The sequence below is a fragment of the Amblyomma mixtum genome, chromosome 3 (genome assembly GCF_055824585.1).
Source record: "Amblyomma mixtum isolate Tamu chromosome 3, ASM5582458v1, whole genome shotgun sequence".
Classification (NCBI taxonomy): Eukaryota; Metazoa; Arthropoda; class Arachnida; order Ixodida; family Ixodidae; genus Amblyomma; species Amblyomma mixtum.
The window spans coordinates 106,393,063-106,409,254 of NC_143014.1; the positions used below are offsets into that span (position 1 = coordinate 106,393,063).

At 47.3% G+C, this 16,192-nt stretch overlaps 1 protein-coding gene across 1 annotated transcript in view; it reads left to right on the forward strand.

Annotated features, from left to right (window-relative positions):
- The first annotated feature begins 3,549 nt into the window (after positions 1-3,549).
- Positions 3,550-16,192, forward strand: part of BBS4 (Bardet-Biedl syndrome 4) — a 33,668-nt gene continuing 21,025 nt past the window's right edge. The window contains exons 1-6 of the mRNA XM_089580552.1: positions 3,550-3,701; positions 8,368-8,511; positions 9,531-9,639; positions 11,490-11,562; positions 12,010-12,063; positions 12,857-12,984. Coding sequence (XP_089436678.1) covers positions 3,572-3,701; positions 8,368-8,511; positions 9,531-9,639; positions 11,490-11,562; positions 12,010-12,063; positions 12,857-12,984 — 638 coding nt within the window. The 5' untranslated portion in view covers positions 3,550-3,571. The remainder of the gene's footprint in view (positions 3,702-8,367; positions 8,512-9,530; positions 9,640-11,489; positions 11,563-12,009; positions 12,064-12,856; positions 12,985-16,192) is intronic.

Genomic DNA, 16,192 nt, shown 5'->3' on the forward strand with positions numbered 1-16,192 from the left:
GCCAAAAGCCCCCTCTTGCTATACTCCTGCTCTAAGCGGCCCTCTCTCTTAGAGAGTCTCGTTAAATCTCGTACGGTGCCCGGATGCTCTCGTTTCAGCTCCCGGATGTGTGGAATTCAGGGCCCGGATGCTCGGGCTCGGCGTGACGTCACCACACTGCCGACAACAGGAGCTAAAAGCATTTCATGCTTAAAAACTGAGAACGAAAGGGCGAAAGACGCGACTTCTTGCACTGAAATACACAGCAGGCACCCGACTTCCGGGACAAGCCGTCCAACTTCCTGTGGCTTCACTCGCGCTCGTCTCGGTATAGTTTCGAAAAGCGGGAATGCGGCATCCAGCCACCTAGTGGAGATAAGTGCTATGAATTTGTTGTTGATAAACCTTTATTTTCCATCAGAATGGAGGCCCCCTACTCCCTACCTCCGGCACGCAGGCCGAGGGGCAGGGGCCGGGACCTCCGCAACTAGAGACAGGCAAGGAGCTTCTGGCTCCTCGCGGCAGCTATCGCCAGATGGACCGCTTTCTTCTGCACGACGGGGTCCGTGCTTTGCAGAAGGGTTTCCCAGGCCTCTCTACTATGAACGTGCAAGCAGCATCATTGAAGTCGCGCGATTTTTAAACTAGTTCAAGCGCGCCTGCTCCGGTTTCGTTTTGCAAAAGTGCAAGCCTTGTACAACACGACTTCTTGGCTGGCTTTGTAAAGCAGCAATATGGTGCTCCCCATAGATTAGAGAAGATTTGGCCGTAGTTTAAATGAAATAATGACTGTTCATTTTTCAAAGGATGAGATAGTAACTTCATGGCATCAGAATGGTAAACCTAAAGGTCGAGCCCCATAAGCAGCATTTCAGCGCATACGCATGCAACGACTTTTTTTTCAGTAAAACGACGCGATTTCCTGGGGCTGGTTAATGGCAATACTTATTGCGATTTGCTGCTCGAAAATTCTTCACGTGGTTCGAGATTTTGGCGGCTGTTGGTGGCGACAGCACACAGCTGGCTGTAATTTGCTGGAGACGCCAAGGCTAGCAGACGACCAGGCCTGCACTCGACTATTCATTTTGGAAGCAGCCAGTGCCAAGCTGCACTTGAACTGATGATGCACGCTCGCGGCACCGCCGCGAGCGTGCAGCCAAATCGGAGAGACCCTGAGCAACCACTGCCGCCAGACAAAAGCTGCGGTGTGCACAGATCTAGTATCCGAAAAAGAAAGAAAGACCACACCTTGGTTTTGTGTGTGCGCGTATTCACAGAAAGAAACCACGCGCAGAACCAGTAGTTCGGGAGCCAACAGCTAGAGTTCAACCCTCACGTCCTGCTCGTGTTCAAGTGAGCACACTGCGGTTTGGCCTTTTCCAGTGAAATGAAGTATTTGAAGAATCATACAAAACATTTTCGGTCAAAACTGCGGCTACGTTACTGTAGTTGGTTTGTACGTGTTACCGATTCACACCTCAAGAAATCTTGATAGTAATGAAGTGAAATTTCCTCCAAGGTTGTACAAAGACGGTGGGCCAGCCCAGCCCAACGTAAACTATAGCAACGGGCATTGTTCTGACACTGACCACCTGACACACCTAACTATAGCTGTCCAGACCGGTCAAATTATAGTTTTTATTCAGATTTATCGCCGAAGCAGATTGCCAGGAGACTAGATAACGTTTTGTCACTTCTGTTCTTGTAACTTTATCACGAAAAGCTCTGCACAGGACACCAGCGTAGACGCTTCACGACTCATCCATCTTTGAAACAAAGAATAATCTGGGACGCTACTCACGCGCGACATGATACGTTCCGCATTGCCCTGCTCCGCGTTCGAACCCAGCCGCGACGGCTGGATTTCGATGGAGGCGAAGTGCAAACAAGCACGTATGCTGTGCGTTATCAGCACGTGCATAAAGAGCATGTATAAAGACTGCTAGGCAGTCGAAATCAATCCCAATCCCTCCCCTACGACTTCTCCCATCGCCCTGTGCTGCATTTGTACGTGAAATTCGATTAACCATCACGGTTGAAACAAATCAATGAAAAAAAAAATGGCTGCTTCTTCGGCATATTCTGAAGGGGTTCTGCATGCCCAGCAATTAAATTGCTGCGAAGCTTGTACTGTTTGTTTGTTCATTTTGTTAATGCTCAAAGCTGTCGGCACTCTGCTTTATCACTTTGTGACGCGAGATTCGATTAAGTTTACCTCGAATGACTGCAGCCGCGCTCAGCTGCTTCTACGTAGTAATTGATTGCCGTAGTTACCTCCGGCGTGTTATCTCTAAACTTCTTTGACCTGTGAGCCCACTTGATGTAACCTCCACCGCTGGGTTGGTCAATTCTTTGTGGGCGGAAGTAGGCCCAACGAAGAGTTTCTTTTTGGAAGCCTTTGGATGCATTCCTGAGTAACGGACTGCTGTCACCTCTACGTTGCAGGATATTTAAGTATGGCCTGTGCAGCTGCTCTTAAAATTTGTAGGATTAGCATTAACGTACACAAGAGATGGAAGTATGTTCTGTGCAAGTGTGAAAACATACATTCATTCCAGTTTTTCGTTCGGCCTGCAATGACCGCGTCGTCTTTTTTAGCTCATAATTTAGTACTGGGAATAACTGAGCAATCATCCCCATCGATCATTCTTCATATTTTCTTCAGCTCCGATTCTTCTTTATCCCCAAGATGCGTCTTTCTTGCAGCATGCTATTATCCACTCGATCCAGGAACTCTGCGCGCACACACGTAATGATAGTAAATGGCTTCATGAAGAAGGGGCCTGTTGAATGGCATCGAATGGGCCCCTTATACTGCCCAATGCGAATAGAGAAAGAAAAGAAACAGCGCGCAGGGGCCCTTTATATCCATGTTCGGATGCCCAAGAAATGGAGATGGTGTATATGATTTTAATGGTCGGCGGGCACAGCGCCAGTACCCCGTGCAGCCGTCACGCGCCAATGCCCGCGTCGTCGTCTTCCCGGATAGCATTGTGTCAAAACCCTTACTATATTCGTTGTTGCACAGGACGCTAAATGCTTGCATTAACAAAAGAAAGCGTGCGCAGAGGCTTAATAACTAATATATTTGTTTGCTATTACTGAGTTACCAAATAAAAAAGGAGGAAATTGGCATTTTGTCACAAGGCATTCGATGTGAATCTAAGCTTCGGGCGCGCTGTTTCAAAGGCGCTTGAAAACCGCACCCCAAGGCGACACCTTTCATACGCCTTGCTGTTTCCGCCGGTCTGTTGGCCATATATGAATGATCCAAACCGCATTATGAAAAATATCTGACAATGCCAGGCGAATCTCGCGCCAGAGAAATGCATTCGATCCAGCACAGGAGGGAAGTGAAACATCCTCACAAAGCCGACGCGAGGGATCCTTCGGGGTACCGCAACCATCGGCAGCAAACAGCAACTCAACTGCATTAAAGCGAAGGCATTGATTTTTTAGTGAACCTCAGTGTACAATTATAACGCAAAGGAGAGAAGCCGATATATCCTCGGTGTTCGGCGCGCGGTCGGTTCGTTGCTAGGCGACGCGTTCAAAGCTTCCCCAGTCAACCGAAGCGACGTCGGGGTTTACGATGGCTAACGCCGAGAAGCAGCCTGTTCCGGGGACCAGCGGTGCGTCTGTCGCAAAAGGCGATGGCTCCAAGTCGACGCCGAGGGACAGCGAGCAGGAGCTCAGTTCGGTGCGTTCTCGGGCAAAGAAAGGTGGGTGCCATGAATATATGCGCACCCGCTGCACCCAGACTCATACGCGAGGCATGATTGCTTCGACTGAAGCGTTGCGTCCGCACAGTGTTTGTCCGCCTACGCCAATTTAAGAGACCCGTTGGTGACTCTCCTCTCCTATATTTCAAGAGCTCATGTGCATTTACTTCATGGGTACGCAAATTCACGCTTCATCACGCGCTATTTGGCGCGTGATGAAGTGAAACCTGGGCGAATATATGACCACGGAATAAGGCATAGTAATATCACACCATCATTTACAGTCAACAAAAACACAATAAAGGCCCTCTTGAAGAAATTTTCGCCCTTTTCCTCCAATTTAGACAAAAATTACTGTGCTTGAAAAGTAATTGCGCTCACCATGATGTCTGACATTCTTTCTATGCTATTTTTCGTCATCCGATAAACACGATCATATCCATGCGGAGGGCTTTTCTCATGGGCTAGAATTTTACTCTACTAGGCATCGATTATGCATATCTCGCGCGCTGAACGGCTCCCACGACTCGCGCTTCTGTCTGTAAATGCGCCACGTGCTTTAGTCACATTCCCGCAACATGAGCGATAACGAAGCTGAAACACCGTGCGTGTGCTCTAAGCAACTATGCACCTACACAAGCCCAGGTGACCTGTGGGAAATGTGCGGTTGTGGTGGTGGGAAGGAACCAGTGATCGTGGATGGCGTATGAGAGAAGTTTAATGAGCGTCGGCAGCCTGGTATTCTGAATCAGGGTTTTAATGAAAGCGAGCTCTGAAACGAAAGAAGGGAATGTTGATGCACCTACAGCGTCAAATTAAATGCGAACAGAATAATAACTGACCCAGGTAGAACCGAAACGTTAAAACAATGTCACTTTTTTGTTTTGGTACAACGTTAATGCAGTGTTCGTAATTTCCTTTTTTTTTCTAACGCTTGTAAAACATAGTACAAATGAACTTTGGAATAGCATTTTCTTAACTTCAATTAAGCATTTTAACAACAAGTGTGCAACTTTCGCTAAAATGGTAACGTAACCCTTCAAATCAGACCCGTCAGTGGTGACTCGCCGCAACTTCAATCAACACTCAGCAAGAATCAAGGGACGGGAAACGAGGACGAGACGCATACAATGCACGACAACAAATACATGCAACTCGCACTCCATTTTTTTTTCTATTGAAGCAACTCACGCACTCACCTTCTAAGGAATACCGTGGCTTCAAGCGTATACATGCCCGTCGTGAAAGGTGCCATACGTGATAGTAATGAATGGGCAGCATGCAAAGTTTAAAACGAAATTTTTGGGTTGTGCATGCGATATATGGCTGGAATAATCTCAGATGCTTAAATGTAAACTATGCTAGTTGAAATACATCATTATTGCAGAAGCAATGGAAAAAGTTATTTGACACAATGCATGAAAGTGATGGCAATGTTGTTTTATGGTTATATGGATTGGATTGTGAAGATTTAACGTCCCGAGTCCGCCGCGGAGGCTCAGTGGTTACGGCGCTCGGTTGCTGACCTGAAAGAGGCGGGTTCGATCCCAGCCGCGGAGGCAGAATTTCGATGGAGGCTAAATTCTAGAGGCCCGTGTACTGTACGATGTCAGTGCACCCCCAATCGGTCACAACTTCCGGAGCCCTTCACTACGGTGTCCCTGGTAGCCTGAGTCGCTTTGGGACGTTAAACCCCAGTATACTATGAACTACAATAAAACTTGGGTTGGGCCTATAGTTGGTACATGATGTTGTGAAGGTGTAGGTCGTGCAACCACGGGACGAACCACGAAGAAAGACACAGAGACACACACAAGCGCTTGTGTGTGTCTCTGTGTCTTTCTTCGTGGTTCGTCCCGTGGTTGCGCAACCTACACCTTCACATCAAATACTATGAACTAATTTAACGTCTCGAAGATACCCAGGCTATAGGGACGCCATAGCGAAGGGCTCCGGATTTTTGCATATACAACGATAAAATGGTAACTATAATACAACATTACAAATTTTAATCAAATCATAGCCGTAAAATAACCCGCCGCGGTGGCTCAGTGGCTTTGGCATTCGGCTGCTGATTCAGCTGCTATGAACATTACAATAACATTAAAATTTGTAAAAATTTCGTCTCCATCGAAATACGGCCACCGCGGACGGGTTCGAATCCGCGATCTTGGGATCAGCAGCCGAATGCCAAAGCCACTGTGTCATTTATGGTTATGATTTGAAAATTGTAATAAAATTAAAATTTGTAATGTATTATAGTTTGACATTAAAATACGTTTACTGCAGAATAATGTTTAGTCCAACGTTAAACTAACGTTTACCACGCAATATATAATTTTATTTGTGAATTTTGGCATTACCGCCTAACGTTCTAATGCAACATGTTACTGCAACTTGCACAACAAATTTATGACTTGTAGCAACATAGCATAGTTGGCGAGTTGGCATTGCATATTTAAGGAACGAAACAGCGCAACTAAAACGAAGGACCAAGCGCGTGTTCGCAGGACCAGCGCGTGTTCCTGTCTCTCTTTTTCTTGGTCCTTCGTTTTAGTTGCGCTGTTTCGTTCCTTAAAAATTTATGACATTACTCGAATGCTCGCTGCTACCTGGGGAGGCACGAACACAAGAACACTGAAATATTAGCTGCTGGAGAAATTCAGGCAGAGTCAGTTACCACTTCAGTGAAGCTTCTTTGTTAAAAAAAAAAAAAAGCCCGCTCAGTTCTTTTTCTTGCCCTCCGCATGACAGCAGGGAAAGGGGGTGAGGGAAAGCCGGAGAGCGGAGGATTCCGAGAATTCGGGAAGGGTCAACGACCTTGGTTTAGGTCCCCTCCGGGAGTCGTACCTCCTTGTGCACGTGCACGAGGGCGGCGACGAGTCATCATAGAGGTTGGTACACATGGTAGCACACGAAAAAATGCGGCCCATTGCGACGAAAATCGCAGCCGCTATTTCACATGCTAACGATTTCAGTCGGTGAGGCGCGAGCGGCTCTTCACAGGCAAGAAATGCTTTGGTGAAATAAAGTGCCACACACACTGTGCGTCTATTTTATAATCGTCAGTAATTCTGTTGAGCTGCCGTGCACTTTTAAGCTCGATAAAACATTTTAGGGTTTTCTGCGCTCGTTAACAGCTAAGCAATTACGAGCAGCCAGCCTTCCTTGAAATCCTAATGGTTGACGGCTGGGCCATTCGCAACGATCGCGCCGACGGTGCGGAAATGCGACCAACTCGTTGGAAGTCTGTCGCAAAGGGTTTGCGGCGACACTGATGAGTCGTTCTGTCGCAAAACGTCGGAAATCGCGCAGCTCTTCGGCTACAATCGCATCATATCTGCGGCTCCACCGCTCAAAGCGTAGAATGTCAAGGGCGGCCCTCTTTGATGGCCTAAAGCGCGGTTGACAAGACAGTGCCCCGCTAGCTGCAGACATGAAAAATGGCCATTCGCTAGCACAAGTCAATCACCAGATGACATGTTCATGGAATGGACACGCGATAGAAATGTTTTACTAGAGTATGTGTCCATCCGTATATAGTGCATGCAGACAGTTTGTGAGTGACGGCACCGGAATAGATTTCCTTGAAACTGTGATTACCAGATTAGCTCTTCGAGGCTGCAACAAGCCGGATCCGTGCGAAAGCGAGAGTGTTCACCAAACTCGCGGGAGGAAAGGGTAATACTATGAAATCTCGACAGTGGAGAGTGTAAATATTTGTACAGTGTTAATCGAGGTGATTTATCTTATTTCCCTAATCCTTAATTGGCTTTGTTTTCCTTTCCGCAATCCTTTATTGGTTATGTTTTTCTTCCCCAATGATTTATTGGGTGAATGTTTGTGAATTTACAAAATTAGTTGTTGTTCCCTCCAAGAAGGAGACATAGGGTTTAAAACAAGTTGTTTTGTCGGAACCAATGGCTAATTCACGCCTTACGTTCTCTTATTTTTCTCTCGACTGCGAAAAGCCTCTTCATCATACTTAGCATAAGTATATGAAACATGAAGATAAGTCAACGAGCGTGTCTAGCTAGCTTGGGTAGTCTGTGGTGGCGCCATCTTTGGAAAGTGAGGTGTTGTGCAGCGATATATATGCGCTACACCACATCATGCAGGTGGCGAAGCAGAGCCAGCTACTAACATTGTTTTGTTACGTCGAGGCCATAGCTGGGACCATGCCGTCCACTGCTGCCTTCCCTGCAACATCCTGAATGGGGCATTTACCGCGCCTTTCTTTTCCTCACAACCTCGTCCTCCTCGCCACGCACACTATTGGTATGGTGTAAGGAGGTGCTTCCAAAAGGCTAGCACATAGTTCTGTGTCACCCTATCGATATAAACCGAATGCAGTCGATGCAGGTTCAGGTGCGAATGCAGGCGCAGACAGAGTGTGCTGCATTCCTGGGACGCGCGAACAAGTTTTGCGCGGCCAAAGAAATAGTAGATGCAGCCATGCAGTCAACTTCCGCCCTTTCAGAGGGTAGACGTGCAGGATCCTTTTTACGGTTACCCGCCGTCCCTCTTTGGGAGGCACCTTGTGACAAGCCAAGACATGCACACTGTTGAATTGTTTCTACAATGGCGTCATCACTTCTAGCAAGCGGTGTTGTAGACGGGGCAGCAGGCGCTTTTCTGCGCTTTAACTTTTCTTTCTTTCTTGCAGCTCCGGAACACCAGTCCATAGACCGCAAGAACTGGCTCATCCACATGCACTTCGTCCGACGGGAGTTTGACATCTGCAAGGCACTCATTAAAGAAATGCTAGCTGAGACGAAGGGATACTGCGAATATGCTCTCTACATACAAGGTACACTTTGGTCTATAGTAAGTTGACTTAAGTGGAACTTTAAAAGAAAGTCCTCCTTAAGTAAGTGAAACTGTGTTCCAGGTACAGAATCAATGAAACATGCAAAACAATGTACCGGTGCAAATAAAAAGTTCTGTGCGGAACAGTTTCACACACGAGTATCTGGAACACCGTTCCGGCCATATTCTAAAGAGTATTACATGGAACCGTCGTTCTGTACGCACCGCCCTAGGCTTTGTTACGTCCGTCCTCCAAAGGAGAACTTTCTGCACGTGCTTTTCGACAGTTTCCTTATTCTTGTTGAGTTTTGCTGACTATAGCTGTCATATGCTGATTGCTGTCTTGGAACGGTAAAAATATGAAACGAACGCTGTGCACAGTGCCTGTGTTTTTGTTTTTTTTTTATTCTCAAGTGCAATAGTTTGCCACCTTCCTTTCGTGCACTCTAAACACAACTTAGCCTGATGAGAGTTAAAGGGGAGTAAGCTGTCCTGTAGTGCACTCCCTTTTAGGGGAAGGGTATGCTGCGCCCAAGTCCCGCAGTAGATTTCCATCACTGGATATACGTAATGCTTACTTTTGGCAACGAAGGCGTATTCCCAGCGCAAAACAGAGTAACTTGACGCAGTTAGCAATGGGAAGAGGCTTTTGAATGCGGCACCGGAGGTCTTGAGGTCAGCAAATAGAGGAGACTGAAACCGCGGTTAAAATCCTGGTAACTGCTAGAACTTCGCATGTTTTGAAGAGGGAATTTGTTTCCGTTGCCAACCGTAAGTATTCCGCATTTTTAGTAACGTAAACTTACCCCAGGGCTTGGAAATCTACGCCCGCCCCTAAAAGGAAGTGCGCTAAAGTACAGCTTACTCCATTTTCCCTCCTATATATAGGTTAATTCGTGCTTAGAGTGCGTCTGATAAGCTGTGCACGCGCGCGTCCTGCCGTGTATAGTTGAAGCCCCCGCACTTCCAGAGTGCGTAAAAGCGTCTCTCAGTGTGACGCGGCATCTTTATCACGCGCAGCTCTGATACTCCGCCACGAAGGAAACATCAGCGAATCGCTCGAAGTCTTCCAGTCGTGCGCTCTTCTCAACGGGGACCCCTCGATCCTGAAGCAAGTGGCCAGATCTCTGTAAGAACACACCTCACACTGTGCGCATTCTCCGAGGAGCCGACATCCATGATGTTGGCGACAACAGTCGGTCATCGGGGAAATTTCCACTCCATTCAATGAACTTGTCTTTCAGACAGCACGATAAGCGCGAGTGAAGTTTGCCACGATGTGCGTGTTTACCGTGTCAGTGTTCGCGGTAAAGGATGCTTGTTTGAATTCTCTCTCGTCCCTCCTTTCGACACAGGGTCACAGCCGATACTGAAGCACTGGGGATCAGGCGGCTTGGGGGTAGGAGTGGATAATTCCGCGAAACCGGGAGGAAACAATAGAGAGGTTTAGCACACCTGAGACGTACTGGCGGGGACATGTACTGGTTTTGCGTACAGAAGCTGGGCATGCGCAGTGGCAAGCACGTGGCCGGAGGACCACTGCGCGTGCGCAACAGGCGTATTAAAACCTGTATACGTTTCCGCTGGTACGTCGCTGGTATGCTAAATCTCTCTTGTCCACGTCCCCTCTGCAGCACTGCGAGGAAGTAACGAGTCGTCTCAAGCTGCGCCGCGCCCTTTTGTCCCAAGTCCACGACGCCGCAGCTCGAGGCAGGAGGAGTCTTGCTGCGATTCTTCCTATGCTCACTAGTGACAATTGTGAATTTGTTCTTGGGAAGGCAGAGCGGCCTCTATGGGCACAGTTTCGGCCGAATAATCAAGCTTAAAAGCCAAACAGCAGTTCTGCCACCACGCGGGGAAGCAGACGCGTATTAATAAAGTCTCCCTGCAGACTGTGCGTATATTTGCCTCCCGCACAGTGAATTGCATGGCAAAGATCAGTCGAGGGACGTTTCCATTGCGCCGGCGCTGCTCCTTCTCGGTGCAGTCGGCCCAGTTGCATCTGGAACTTAAAAAGAGGACACCCTACTCGTGTTAAAGTGCGCGCGGTCACGAGGAACATCTAGCGGATTACAAACGAGCGAACGCTCTGTCGGAAACCGAGGCATCGTTTACCGCTCTCTCCAACTAAATACTTCCTTGTCAGTCTAGTGCGTTAAGTGAATCCCCCATGAGGAAACAACAAGGAAATAATCTAATCAACAATTTTGAGGACGCAGTGTAACCTTTCTTTGTAGTCGCATGGCAGTGCCGTTGTTAGGAGTTCCTGCATGGGCTGTCTGTGTGTGCAAGTCGATGTGGGTTTTGTGGAGTGCACGGATTGTCCCACATTGTACCCCTGTTGTTCCAAGCAGCACGCCCCGGTGTAAGCCTACGTTTAGACGTGAAGAAATGCATCCGAGGGATTTAGCCTAGTGGAGAATACCGGATTACCGGACGCCTCCTGCGCACGCGCAGTGGCAAAGGTTAGGTGAGGCCAGGTGAGGTTAGGTGAGGCCACTGCGCGTGCGCAGGAGGTGTCCGGTAATCCGGTATACGTCTAGCTAGTGCATCTCCGTTATGCTAACTCTCTCTATTTCTGTGTAGTTACGATAATATTATAGCTGTTTTTTTATTTTTATTTTTTGAGGGCACACTCGAGGAAATCCGCTGACCGCACCAAGCGGTCGGCCTCGACTGCTCCAGTTTCCACGTTCGAAATTCGAGTACATATCTGAGTGTTTATTGACAGTGAAAACACTTCTTATGTCACGACTGCATGCAGTCGTGTACGCACTGTGGAGAAGCCGAGCAGCATAAAATACGAACAAACGATTGAGTTGTGAATGGCAAAGTTTTGCAGCGCAGAAACAAAATCCGCACCATATTTAAAATACTCAGCGACCGTACTGCTTCATTTTTTGGAGACCTTGGAAAAGGTCTAACATCTGCAAAATATCAAGTGCATACATCACAGTTGTACCCGCACTACTTTTACAGGTTTCTACTGGGACGACACAAGGCAGCGGCTGATATTTACGAAGAATGTATTAAAATGAAGGGGAAATGTTGGGTGAATATATTTACTTCTGGCGCACTTATTTTCCATCATGCAGGATCCTATGTTAATCAATTGTCTATAGTTTTAATTTCTAAACACGGATGAAATTGACGTAACAGCACAATAACCTCTCGCTTTTAACCTTATATTCAGAGAGCGAAAGCAGCGAAACAACTGGTCAGCACACTGCCTACTCAATAACTGGACCATCGAGTAGTTCGCGTAGCGCCACGTCAATTGACTACTTCATACCATCTACGCGAGCCAGCGTTACGGTTTTTCTCTGTTTTTTTTTTTTTTAGCTCTGTTAGAACGGGACATGTTTGTCTTTTCTTTTCCTGCATTGCCTCAAGCAAGCCGTTCTCCTGTCTGATATCGGTAGAATGTGGTCCAGAACAGAACAATGAATGTATTTCACTGCATTTCTCTTGTTTTCTTTTTCTTCTTCAACGAATGTAGGACATACTACACTACCTTGGACTCTGCTATACGAAGCTCAAGGATTACGAACAGGTAAATGTGCTTTAATGTTCTTGATATATGCAACGTTATATCAAGTGGGATCAAATAAAAAATCACCAGGACATCTAATCACCTTAGGTGTTGGCAATGTGATATCATGATAAGATGTAGACGTCTTACCGAAAGTGACATCATTTCCGGCTTAGTGACGTCGCTTCCCTCCAGTCGGTGGGTGAACTTTATTATAGACTTTCCCAGTATTACCTAGCAGGCGGCACTGTACTTTCTCCATGCACTTAATCCACCATGAAGAAGCGCAGGAATGACTTGAAGGCGAGGTTTCGTACTTGGTTCGACTATACTGCCGGGCATGAAACGTGCATTCAGCCGTAACAATACGACTCTTCTCGCGGCAAACCTCGAAGAAATGCTGTGAAAGTTTCCATAGCAGCCTAACACTCATATTAAATTTATTGAAGTGAGAACCGCGCTATTAAAATTACTTTATCTCTGCGCTGAGGAGAGCACCGCGGCGCACAGTGCCGCAGCTGGAGATTCAGAGACAGAATCCACGTTTTCGACACGACACTGGCTGAGCCAGATAAGAAACCTCGTCTTCCCAGCATTCCCGCGGTGGATGTATACGGCTCTTTAAGTAACTAGCATAGACGGTGGCGCCAGCTTTCCCTCAGTATTGAGAAACTCGATCAATTTTATGACTTACAACACACTGTTTTTCCGATGCGGCTTTTAATGCTATCGCATTAAGAATGTATAAGCAAACATAAAACTGCTATTGTTCCTTCCTTTGCTCTTTTTTTTTTCGGTTTTCTTGCACACTTAGGCAAGGCAGCGCTTTTCGGAAGCTCTGCAGCAGAGTTCACGCGACGAGACCTTCATCGCTCTCGGAGAGTTGCACATCGCCAACGACGACATGAAGTCGGCCATCAACGTCTTCCGAAAGGCCGTTGAGTAAGTGCTTACGCTCTTACCAAACGGCGCAAGTCCAGACGGCTGACTCGCTGGAAATGCCAATGTTTTTTTTTCTTTGTATTAGACATGCGGAGATGTCGCACCAAGCCATTCTCTTTTTATCAAATATAATTCATGTCCAGTACTCGACTTTTCTTTCCCTCCATATTTTTGTTTTCTTTTTGAAAGCTTTCTGCACTTACTTTCTTGATTGCATGGATTGAGACAGAAGCACGGCAGAATTGCAGACTGCCTTTCTCTTGCTAGCACAGAGTTTTGCTGCTCGAAGTCTACGCAGTGCACACTGCAGGAGCGATGGCACATTTTCCTTTCATTCTTCGAAGCATGCCCTCGTATCGTAAGGAATGCGCGGTCGCTATTCTTGAAGGTTTGTCGCAAGACATGGATGGCACTTTTAGCACCCATCACTCGTCATTCGCAAGACGCGCAGGAAACGTGGCTCGTGGAAAGCGCTGTCAAAAGCTTCGGATTGTCCCTACTTCCATGCGAAGCACTGCCCTCAGCTCTTTGCGGGTAATTAAAGAGCGCATTAAGGGCCGCTAATTTTCCCTGAACCCTCTTTTTCACCCCCAACGCGCATACACACCACGCAGGGCGCACGAAAGCCGGCTGCACTCGGTGTCAAAAATTTATGAAGAAACGCGAGTCTTGTCCGAGAACTCCTGTCAGCTTCAAGCTTTACTGGGTGCCGTAAAGTTTCGACTTTGGGTGTACGTGTGTTCCAAAGACACCAGAGAGGCGCCTATGGACGAACTTATGAGCCATGCGTTAACTGCTGCTCTCACAGCGCAGTGCGCAAAATGCGCGTGAGAAAGTCTAATCTGCAACCTCCTGGTGGTGAATTTCCGCCGAGCTTATACGTCTGCTTCCTACCCGGCGGCCACGCCCTTCCGCAGTTCACGGTTGGCTGCCTGACATCCGGAAACAACCATAACTTAACCGCTACCAGACGACAACAAAGCGCACACAACCAAACGCGACCCGCCCCGATTGTTCAGTGGCTATCGCTTTCGGCCACAGGGCGCGGCGCATCGAATTCGAACCCGGCCGCGGCGGTAGCGTTTAGGCAAAAAAAGCTCGTGTAATAAGATTTTGGGGCATGTTAAAGAATCTGAAGCGGTCGAAGTTATTGCGAAGCCCTATCTGTGCGGCTGCGGCACGTAAAATTTCTAGGGCGTTTTCTCTCATTGTTGCCTATGAGCTTATAGCTACGAGTCAAGAAATTCCGGCTCAACCGAAATAAAACGCGATACGCATCGCCTATCCGACTTTACTAGTTTTGAAAAGCGGGGTTGTTTCTTTTTAGTGCGAAAACAGTACTTCACTATCAATACTGAAAAAGCCGATGTCTGTCTAAAGACTCTCAGATATGCCTGCACACATAAAATATTGCCGCGACTGGGATTCGAACCCACGGCGGCGCGAACAGATCAGCTTCGCTGGCCACTGCATATCTCCGCAGCCGATCACACCTCGGGTTAAACTGCCACACACTCTCGCGCTGTGCATTGCACATCGTCTTCTTCACCACCTTCCATCTGGGCGAAAAAGTCACGAAAGGGAAGGAAATGCACATAACTGGCTCCCTGGGTCAGTGGACACCTCAATCATGCTTTGAGCTACGTGGCGTCAGTGTCAGAAAAATGTGCACTGCTTGCGTTTGCGTTGACAACGTTTCGGCGGAAACGCGGCACTGGAGCAATAGGCCGCCGGTGTTCGATGGGTTCATTGGCGTTGGCGCTGACAATGTTGTATTCTCCGCTGGTTTTGTGGAAAGGAAAGACGCATAACTGGCTCCCAGGGTCAGTGAACACCTCAATGCGCTTTCAGGCACGTGGCGGTGGTGTCCACCTGCAAAAAACTGCTTTCGCACAATATTTGGTACTTAGCAATGCTACACCGCCAGGAATTTTTTTCTCGGCACAGGCTGTTGTCGGCGCGTCTATACGCGAACTTTATGCAATCATTTGAGTGAAAAGCCAAACACCCACGTTTCTCACGTTTCTCTGACTGTTATCTTTGGGTTGTTTTCCTGTGTTTCTGTACGGGACATAAGGATTTGAGCTATTGTTCACGTTCACAAAGGAGGAGCCTTTGAACTCGCAAAGAATAAGACTTGCTGTTCTGAGCAGCAAATGAACTGCGCAGGCACGGAGCGAGCAGCAAAAAAAAAAAAAAAAGTTCCTGGGCTCCTTATCTCTACTCCTGCTGGCCATGTAGATAATGGGCCATGGGAATAACACTGGCTTTTACGCATGCGAAATATTCTGTGGTATTGCTACACCAATATACAGGCCTGTGTTTAAAATAAAGCTTTAAAGTTTTCAGGAGGACACAGGGGCGCAATAAAAGACACGGACATAGAAGTAGACAGGGACGAGCGCTTTGGACGTTGCCTCAACCAGCGCCTTCTGGAGCATAAGAACTCTTTAAAGAAGACAGGCTCCCATCTCCCGGACCATTGCCAAGAATGCACTAAGAAGACTAAGGTCGCCTGTTTTCCCCGCTTATCGGACTGTAGAGTATTGTTGAGAAGCCGCGATCAGATTGAACGGGAACTGGTGGAAGCCTATTTCATCAGAAAAAAAGGAGATAACTGCATCAGTGATTCATCTGTGATACTTCGCCGATCTGAAATGGTTTTCTTAGATAGATTTCTGTAATCGCCTACCTTTGGATTTCTTTTGGTGTTATCTGGTACCCACGTGCTTGTGATTCGCACAGTGGCGCTTGGGTAAAGCGAAGGTATTTAACGGTCTAGGTCCAATAAAGCCTGAGCGCTCGTCCCTGTCTACTTCTATGTCCGTGTCTTTCATTGAGCCCCTGTGTCCTCCTGAAAAGCTATGAACCAACACGCCCAAATACAAGTACTTCAAAGCTTTAAAGATTTCTTAAAATTAAGCAATGAGTGGTGAGTGAAATCGACCTCTGCACATAAGTTAAGCGGCTGGGAGGGCACACAATTTAAGTGACATGGTAATGGTCACTTAACGTTTTAGACTGTGTGGCTGGCGTGAATATTTATACTGAAAACATAGAGGCGCTCGCATTTATATACTACTCTATTTGGCAGAATTCTTATAGAGCAGCGTGTTTCGGAGATATTTTCCCCAAAGTTTCCACTAATTTCGCGTAACTTCGAAAGCAAGTTAGTGGCAGTCGACGCGAAACTCCTCCCTAGAGTGAT